The following is a 10156-nucleotide window of genomic DNA, read 5'->3' as shown; positions in this document are numbered from 1 at the left end:
CGGACCAGCTGCCCCCTAGCCAGATGAGGGGCAACTTCCTGAACCCCAGGTCCTGTCCCCCCAGAGGTGCTGGGGTTCCTGGGCCTCAGGATCCCAGAGTCTCTGGAGCCAGGGAGCAGTTTCTGTGTGTGCTGACTCCAAAGACAGGATCAAAACAGCATGAAAAAAATCAGAGAGAACTTGGTCGGCAGGAGCTGGACTTCTAAAACCCCCTTCCGCCCCCATAGGCTTCAATATTAAAAAACCCCCTAGGAGCCTCAGACACTGTATTAATTAGTGCAACCACCCATGAAAAGTTGGGTTTGGAGCGGCATTCTTTGCCCTGTGTGAAAAACCAAGTCTAATAAACAATTGTTAAGTTGGCCTGTTGCCGCTGGTAAATTACATAGCATTAAAAAAATAATGCTTTTCATATTAGGCACTAATTAAAGGTTGGGACAGCTTTAAAACAAGAGAGGGAGGGGAAATCAAAGAAAATATAAAAATGTTCTTTCAAGAGTTATGGGAGGTTAATAAAGTATGTCTGTTAGACTGAGTCTACTTTGCCCCCAGCTACAGCCGAACTGGAGCCACCACAATTGGGTCTCAATAAGATAATGATATTCCTTTCTCTGCTATTAAAAGCCTCCCAGTGCAAACTTAAAATGATTTATTTAATTTAGGAAATTATGAGGTGTAACTTCAAAGCCCGAGCCGTTAGTAATGGAAAATACCAGGTTGTTTAAAATTATAATAATAATTGTTTGGAGGACTCAGGACATCAAAGTGTTTTCATCAACAAATGCAAAGAGGTCCGGAGGAGGCTGGTAGGAGTCAGAGGAGGTGGATGGAGTTTGGATTTGATTATTATGAACCTTATCAGGGCAGGACTCAGGATTCCCGCTGCCTAGGACTCTGCTCGGCTTTGAAGCGGGCTATTTTGGAAAAGAATTTTACTGCTTTTTATTTAGCTCCTAGGAGGGAGGAGGTGAGAGGGGGCACAGGGGAGTTGACAGGAGACTTTCCCTCCTCTAGGCGACTACTTTATTTCATTAGGAGGCCAGGCAGCATCACCAACCTCTGCGCTTTTTCCCCCCTTACATGGAAGGGGGCAACCAGCACAATTGACTTTACCAACCAGGCCCTGTGATTTTGGGGAGGGTGTGTGTGTGTGTGTGTGTGTGTGTGTGTGTGTGACGTGGAATCTTTTATAAATGAGGCTTATGCTTATTCCAAACCCAGCAGTGGAAAGGGAGTGGGGGTGGGGAATGGCCTCTCCAACCCGTGGCAAATGAGAGGCTTTTATAGCAAAGAATGGCCGTGGGAGTTTTCCTTCGGTCAGACAAGGTTCTGCTCAAAGGCAGGGATCCTCTTTTCAGTCGAGTCAGGCAGACGTTTCGCCAGCGCCTGCTCTCAGCCAGGCCCCGGCTGCCTACCTCCCGTGGCCCTGCCCGCATCGCCAAGGAAGGGCGGAAAGGGGGAGGGGAGGAGCCCCAGGTCCAGTGCGTGGAGGCACCGAGACCCTCAGCCCAGCAGACACCCCTCACCCAAATGAGGGAGGATAGACCGGGCTCTCCAGATCCCTCTTACTTTGAGGGGGCCTGGTGCCACCTCCTTTGCTCACCCTTTGGCCTGGATTCTCCTCTCTCGCAGCCTACCAGTTCTGTGACCTCAGTGAACCAGTCTCCGACTCTGAGCCTCCCTTTTCTGTAAATAACCTCTCCCAAGTGTGCAACGACCACAGGAGAACGTGCGAGTGAAAGTGCCCGGCTCTCCACTCACTCCTCCGGAGCTCGGAGACTCCATAAATGCGGCTTCTCCTGCTTTCTTCGCTCTTTCAAAAAGCAAAGTCTTCCTTCGGGAAAGTTGTAGATGAATGCCTTTCAAGGATGGAAGGGCTTTGTGTGTCGGGTTCCTGGCAGCAGGCTCCAGGATGCTCAGAGGGCAGATTGGCATCCCGACTTTTACTTCCAATGAATGTTGGTGAGGGTTCCGGGTGGCTGAGGGCACCTCTCTCGCCTCAGGTCCTCTGAAATACCCTCCGAGCAGGACCAAAGCTGGCTGTGCCCAGGACCCTGGTGACAGTGGAACTCCACCCCGGACAAGAGGTCAAGAAGGTCCGAGCAAGGTGCCCGGTCCCGAAAACCGTAAGCCTGGTCCCCAGCGTGGTAACCCCACTGGCCCAGGAGTGCTGCCGTGCATTACCCGTGAGCCTGTTTTTACCCCTCTTAGCTTTTCTTCAGGACCCGGGACCAGGGTGGGTGGTGCCCAGCCCCCTAAGTTGATGCTATTTAGACCACCGGCCACAACTGCTCATGAGGGACACAGCCCCGATTCTCCGAATTGCACTTTCCTCCCTGGCCAGCTGAATCCAAACCTGATCCGGCCAAGCCGCCCTCCCGGGCTTCCTCACCACCGGCTTCCTCACCACAGGTGACATTGCCTGGGGGGGCTGCGGGGTCCCACCACCACCACCCGGTAGGAAGTTCGGAGGACAGGCTTAATTAGGGACGCTGTTGATTTGGCTGAACTCCGAACTCCGAGGGCTTTGGACAGGGCTACCCTCCCGCTGAGGTTCGGTGGGATGGCAGAGACATACGTTAAGAGTTTGGGGCGCTTCCTCAGCTCAGCTCCAAGTGTAGTGACACACTGGGAAGAAAGTGGCCTCCAATTTCCAGCAGACCCCTGGGTTTGGATCACTCTGCGCCGGAGCTGAGAAAGCTCTGAGACAGGGTCCTCACCCAGGGCTCGCAAAGCGTTTGGAACAGCCACTTTCAAAGTGGATGCCCGCATCAGGGAAACTCTGGAGGTTGTGCGGGTCCCAATAGATGCAGGGTTCCCATCTCCCTAGCACGCTGGCCCAAAGCTAGCCTTTCCCTCCCATCTCAGTCCCCAAGGTCACCGGAGCCTTTATTCCAAATGGAGACCTCAGAAAGTTATCGCAGTAGCACGTTTATTTACGCAACAGAAAACTGAGTTTAAGACCCTTTCCACCCTGCCTGGCCCATTCCCATGTTAAACCCAAGCCCGAGGGCCCTACTGCCTCAGTCTCCACCGGGACTAGCACGCTGAGCAGAAAAGGCGACTTGAAGGGACCGGCAATCTGCCACACTCCTGAAGGAGCCGCAGGATGAATCTCTCCAACCCAAACACAGACAGTAACCATTTCCACTGGCCACGACCTGCAGGTCCCTTTTTCTCAGCTGTAAGTTCATTGCTTTGGTTGCTGTATGATTTCAAGTGCAAGATTTTTCCCTTGATCATCTATAAAGTACGTTGAATTCTGGTAATTTCTCTGCTTCATACATCTTTTAAGTTCATCTTTTACTGTAGCTTAAAAAACTCTTCAATAGCAAACCCCAGTGCTTCTCAGGGAGCAACAGTAGCTGCCAAAGAAACGTGTCAAACTTCCTCAATATTTCCAATTAACTCTCCCTCCCCAAATCTGACCTCAACACTTAATTGGGGTACCAGGCTTCCCTCCCTCATCTGGATGGCATTTTTGAGCCCAGCTAAACACAGACAGCAGTTTTTAAAATAATTGTGAGTTGGGACAAACTTACTGCAATAAAACAAATGTTTAATTTAATTCAGAATAAGAGATAAGAAATAACTCTTCAATAAAATATATAAAATTGTACAAGGCACCCTTTTTCAAAGGGATAAAAGTATACTGGGGGTGGGAGTCAAAAGGAAAGAGAAATGCCAGGAAACTAAATGGACTGTTTGACAAGACCATTTTTAGCAAGTTAAAAGATGGCTTTACCCTCTGCACCCCCCAACATGTTAAAAAGTATATAAATTTCCCTAATAAGTTTAGCACATACAATACGTACACACATGGAGAAAGCATTTTTTTCCCTTCCTGGTTCTATTAATTGGTCAAGAATATTTAACATATAGGTAATGGTTATAAGATATTCATATTTTTAAGCAGAAAATAACTACACCTCCCCAAAAAGTCGTCTTTGCAGTGTGTGAGGACTGATGAACCTAATACTTCATTGAAATCATTAACTCCTCAACTTCTTCATCTCCAATTACCTGAAAAGAGTTAAGTAATAATAGTGTTGACAGAAATTAGGAAGTATTCCTATTTTCTATCTTACCCCAGATATTCTCAGGATTGTTCTCTTCCCCCTCTTATTTTTACCAAAAAAAGATAAACTTATACAGAGAGGAAGGAAAATTGGTCCAAATAACAGTATCTAGAGATTTTTCTTACGCACATAAAATGCAAATATGTTGAATAACTCCTTCATTTGCAAGAACCTCTCCATATGTGCACTGTGTCTAATGCTAGCATTTGCTTTCCAGAAGCAGGGAAAGCAAATTGATTTGATTTCCTATCAAAATCACATTTGAGTACATCTCACAAACTTTTCCCCCCTTTAAGAGAACACAACAGATGAACTTATAGTCTCTTTTAAGAAAGTGATATCTAGAAAAATGAACATATGCATATAAATTTTACCTCTCAAAATAACTTGAATTTTTACGTCTGCTGTATAAAATGTCTTATATTTTATTATATATATATTTATACATAAAAACTGTCAGAGCCAATCTTTGTGAAAGGAGAAAGGGGACATTTGGCAGATTATGCCAAGTAAACAGGGCTTGATGCCCCACACCTAAAGAAGGAATTCATACTATGACTTGTAGCCCCGTGGGCCTAGCCGCTCACGACAGCTTGGTGTGTGCCAGGTTAGCGCTGCAGAAAGACTGGGTCATTCAGCCTTCCTAGAGGGAGAGGGACCCTTTTAAGCGAACATCCATCTTGGAGTCTCTGGATCTGGTCTTCCTTAGGATAGATGGTACATGCCATATCCGACTGGTGTGGCATAGAGTCCGACGGGAGGGATGGGGAGCACAGGTCTATGGAAAGGGTAGGAAGCTCCGTATAGGGATGCTGCTTGCAGGGGTGAGTTGATGGGGAAAGGGAGGCTGAAGCCCGAGGGCAGCATAGGTTTGGCGGCCATTTTCAGCTTTTCCAGTTCTGCCTCCTGCAGTCTTTTTGCCTTGGCTCTTCGGTTCTGGAACCAGATTTTAACCTGGGTCTCTGTGAGGTTCAGAGAACTGGAGAACTCTGCGCGCTCTGCAATGGAGAGGTACTGTTTCTGGCGGAACTTGCGCTCCAGCGCGAGGAGCTGGGAGGTGGTGAAGGGTGTTCGTGGCTTGCGGTTGGTCTTGTGCTTCCTCAGGGTGCAGGTGGTGGGGCTCATGTGTCCTAGGGGGCAAAGAGGGGACTGATTAGCAAAAAGTCTGTCTGCAAGCCTCTGCTCCTAAGTGGAAGCACTTATCTTACACGCAAACTTTCTTTCATCTCGCTCAAAGGTACCTCTGTCAAAACCATGTAATTTTCGGGAGTGGGGGAATGAAGGACCAAATTTTGATGGGACACGTTGCTTTACTTTTTTTTTTAAGTCAGTTTGGGAATTAGTATCATGGAAGTTTCTACAGGGAAAGCAAACTTTCTACATAGAGATCATGGAAATAGAACTCCTATGCACAGAGCTGTCGTTTACTTGAGGGAGTCCAATGTTCTGAAAAATAAAACATCCTCTAAGTTTAATTGCTCATCTTTAAAATGGGGGGCTTTGTTCAGGATTAATCTAAATTCCCCTGAACATTGAGCCAATCTTGAATTAAAAGGAAAGTGAAATGGGCATTAGATACTAGGGTAGTTCTTTCCCTTAGTCCCCTCTCTGAACCAGGAAAAGTTGGATTGCATCAGCATATTTATAATGGATAATCGTGCAGATAAGGCCTGTGGTAAATTAATAGCATCTCTGGATATGGGGGCAGACTCACGCAGTAAACAACCACACAGCTGTCATTCCATCCAGTCTACAGATTATAAAACCCGGACATCGTTTTACAGATCTGGATGTGGGATAAATTTCTTGGCTGTGTGCTTCGGTAATATAAACTTTACTAAGACAGAGGGAAAAATTAGCTGGCCCATAAATGTACATGTCAGGGGAAATCACACTGCCTCCAAATTGAGAGCACATGATGACATCTTAGTCACCCCCTCTGCCCATTCTATGGCTGAGGGTAAATGTGTAATCGATTAGTTTGTCACCAGAATTTAGAAGTGGTAAATAACAAGCAAAACAAAGGTATGGTAACAGCACCCAAACTCCGCATTTAAAATGGTTTCAATTATAGGGAGTCACAGGACCCGGACATCCTGGGGATTCCAGGGCATCCACCAGCTTTGGGCTTGTCTCCTTCAAGGGAGGAAGAAGAAGAGGGTAGAATGCTAAACAATTATTTTTCTGCATTTGGCTTTTATGAGCTATGCTAATTTTCTAAATGCAACCACAGTAGTAACTCCAAGAGGCTCACGGGAGAATGTCGCATTTCTCGTTTAGTTACTTTGGTGGCCCAGGAGAGAGTTTACATTTATACTCAGAGGGACACAGCACAAGTTCCAGACAAGTCTCCCTCTTGAACCAGAGATGGGTCTGTCCCAGTGCTACATTATTAACCATCAGCTTACTGGCAAACAATAATAACAACAGAACCCCACACAGAAACAACAAAAGCCACAAGCGGTTCTGTAGTTGAAGAACCCAAATCTAAAAGAAGGGTGGGTGTGAAATTTGATAAAAGACTAGACTTTGCATATGCTAATCTCTAAATATAAGGAAGGGAACCCTGGAGCTTACTTCTTAATTTGCAAATTAACTAACACCACTGTTGGAGACTCTAGGGAGACAAGCAAAATGCTCAGCCTTCCCAAACCAGGACAGGCCCTCCGGGGATCCTAGGTCTCCATACTTCAGACACCGTACTCAGTGCACACACTTGCTCCTGGCCGTACACACAGGTTCTGAGCAGTGAGCCGCTCTGTAGGGCTGCATTTGAATTATGAAGCCCAGGCGAAGGGATGTGCATGTATATTAAAGCCATAAAGCTGTGAGGCTTCCTCCCAGAACACCACTCCCCACCCCTCCTCCGCCCCATTTTAAGCCAGCCAGAGGAAGGATGCGATTATACAAGGCAAAATAGCATTTATCCTACTTCCTCCGAATAACAAAACCAGGCCCCCGCGGGTGGCTCCCTCCAGCTCCAGGCTACCGGCCTTGGAGCCCCACTCCCTGGGCCCACCCAGCTCAGAACAGCCCACTGGGCTCCTTGGGCCACCTCCCAATCCAAAGTACTAACTACTCTAAGTTTTAAAATGAATGCTTCCCTGAGAATCTCAATTTTCTCTTGGAAAGGAAAGGTTATACCCTAGGGCCCAGGAACACAGACAAAGGTGGTTACCAGGCTAGGGGGGAACTGCCCTCCCAGACCCTAGAGGCTTAAGTATACAGGGTTTCTGACCTTTAAATATCATTCCATTTAAGGCCGGAATCTTTGATCCAGAGCCTCTCCGCATTGCCCCAGGCCTAGGAACACACAGGCGCTCAAAATTTGTTAAAAGCATTAAGTCTCCGGATACTTTGGGGCCTCTGTTTCACTGTCAATAAGATGGGTGAACAATACCTGCCCCTCGGGGTGGTAAAGAGTGTGACATTTTAGTGTGGAGACCCATCTGCCACTTGGTAGGTGATCATTAAAAGTTCCCAAGCTTTAGCCATCAGGCCCAAACTGCTGATCTCTCTGAACTGCTGAAATGTCCTCATCTGTTAACAAGAGGCCTGCTGCTGCCGTACAAAGGAGATCAGATAAGATAATATGGTGAAAAGTGCTGTAAAGCACTGTGCAAACTTGAGTTTAAATTCTTTGAGTCCTTAATCTCCGTGCCCTTTGAGTCTTTCAGAATTTCCAACAGGGTGGAGAGAGACTGCCAGAGGGGACGGCCAATGACGCCCGGGTCTTGTTTTGTTCTCAAAATACTGGCATCTCCAGTCTTGAGGGCTGAAAGATGGAAATAGAGAAAGTCCCTCTACAGTCCTCCCCCTTTCTCTCACCTTTCCTAAAGGTAGGGTGAAGGGATGAACCGGGAAGAAACCTTAAAAGCCAAGAGATAAATTAAAAGAAGCTCTTGCCAATGACTTCTTCAATTTGTAAAGCACCCAGGGGCCCCCAAAACTGATGCAAATCTGGAATCCAGTCTCCCTTACTCGGGGAAGCAAAGCTGGATCTGATCCTGGGGAAGTGGGATCAAAGAGACCAGAGCGCCCAGCAGAGGAGCTGGGCTTGGTCACTAGGTTGTGGTGCCCAATGCAATGGCTGCTGATGATCTGGGGACAAGAAAATGCCATCCTCTTAAAGGCCTCCGTGTTGACGTAGGAGAAAGAGGGTGGCCACTGGTTGGGAGCCTAGAGGTTCTAGCGAGGGTCCAATCTCGATCTGGTAAGGTAATGAGCATCACTTCCAAGGTCTCAAGCCCCCTTAATTATCCCTGCGAACCCAGAGGAGCCCTGCGCTTCGGGCCCAGCCCGCTAGCAGCGAAGAGCACAATCTCGCCATGCAGGCGCTGCTGCGGCGGCGTCCGGCACACCTGGCCCATCAGTCTCCGCCATCATCCTCCCGTAGGATCAGCTTCGACATCCGCGAGTCCCAAGAAAGGTAATGATCTCCACCCAAAATCTGGTTGGTCGCCAGCTAGCTCATCTTTAAAATGGGTGCGCACCTCACAGGGTGCTTTGAGAGGAGGTAAGACCACCTTCTCGAGTGTAACATATATTTTAAGTGCTCATTAAACGCGGACCCCTCCCCCTTATTCTCCGGGCAAACACCCCCGGGGACAGCGAAACAGAAACCAAGCTAAGTGGTCGAGCGCGGAGCTGAGAGCGGCCGAAAACGACAACCCAATGACCTCGCAGGCCCTGTCGAGGCTCGCTCTTCAGAGCCACCGCGTCTGCTCCTGCGTTGAACAGTCTGTCCAGGGAGGGGATCCCAGACACGCCAGCGCTCAGACGACCCAGAGAGTGTCTTGGAAGCGGAGCGCACGCCGAACTCCACCGGCATCAGGGGATGGAGAACTGTGAGGCTGGTTTCCGAAAGGGCGCACGGAGAGTGCCCGGGGCTCGGTCCCCGCAGCCCGTCCACAGCCCCGCGCGCCCGCCACCCCGGCGGAGACCCAGGCGCGCACTCACTTGGCGGCGGCGAGTATCTGCCCGGCTCCTGCATCCACGCCGCCCCGTCCTCGGAGTTTTCCGACTTGACCGAGGCGGTCTCGAAGGGCTTGACCAGAGGCCCGGGACTGTGCGCCTCCCGGGCGCCGTGTCCGGGCAGCAGCAGCGGCCGCAGGGTGGCCGCGGCCGAGGCGCTCTCGGCCGGCAGCGGGGACGCCTCCTTGGGCGGCCTCTTGTCGGACATGAGCGCCTCCACGCTGAAGGGCAGGCTGGAGACCTTGACGCGGCGCTCCTCCGCGCCCCCGGGCCCGGGGCCCGGCCCGGCCACCCTCGCCGGGCCCTCCTCGTCGGACGAAAACAGCTCGCTGCCTTTGGACGGAGAAGCCATGACTCCTCTGCCCCCGTAGCTCCGGCGCGCGACTCCGCTGGCAGCCCCGGCAGCAGCGACTCAAACTTTTTGGGGGGGATCCGGGAGGGGCGCGCCGGGCGCCGAGCCTTTGCTCTGGGAAGTGGGAGACTCAGCCCGGCCAATCCGCGCGCGCCCTGGCGCTGACGCCACGGACGCTCGGCTCCGATTGGCTCTTCCGGAAGAGGCTGGGCCTTTTTTTTTTTCTTCCCCTGTTTGAAATAAATTAGGAGTTAATTACAGGAGCAGTCAGCATAGTTGTTATTAGGCGATCCCTCAAGGGTTATAATCACGCCAAACTGAAAAGTCCAAGACGCAATTAAGGCCGATTATTTAAAGAGGAAGTTCGCCGAGTCCCATTTCTTCTCTCTTTTGACCCCTTTTTAAAAGGCACCTCGTGCCCATCCCCCTCCCCGCGCACCGCCTGAATCAGTCCTCGACTGGATACCGCATTAAAAACCTGAATACCGCATCACAGCGGTATTTACGAAGCGCCTTCTATGCGCCCAAACTGGCCTAACTTCACAACTCTGGTAGTCAGCACAGAAAAGCACAGACCAGCATCCCCGCTAAAGGAAAAAATCCAGGCACGACGCCTGGAAGGATCTCCTTTTAGTAAGCCCTGCATAGCCGTTCGCTATTACTACTACTGGCTTCTCTAGAAAAGGGGAACCGGGAAGAGCCCGAATGGGGTTCAGGAGCTAAATAATTCATAGTGGAGAATTTAAACTGG

At 49.7% G+C, this 10156-nt stretch overlaps 1 protein-coding gene across 1 annotated transcript; it reads right to left on the bottom strand.

The window, feature by feature from the left end:
• Positions 1 to 4784: 4784 nt before the first annotated feature.
• On the bottom strand, positions 4785 to 9405 carry MSX2 (msh homeobox 2; the record flags this gene model as incomplete). The annotated part of the gene is made up of 2 exons (XM_080699035.1): positions 4785 to 5209; positions 9039 to 9405. The coding sequence occupies 2 exons, from the start codon at positions 9403 to 9405 to the stop codon at positions 4785 to 4787; spliced, it is 792 nt and encodes a 263-aa protein (XP_080555161.1).
• Between the last annotated feature and the right edge of the window lie 751 nt (positions 9406 to 10156).

Source organism: Muscardinus avellanarius (genome assembly GCF_963383645.1).
Source record: "Muscardinus avellanarius genome assembly, chromosome: 7".
NCBI classification, from domain to species: Eukaryota; Metazoa; Chordata; class Mammalia; order Rodentia; family Gliridae; genus Muscardinus; species Muscardinus avellanarius.
The sequence above is the reverse complement of the archived record's forward strand: the minus strand, read 5'-3'. Positions and strand labels throughout refer to the sequence as shown.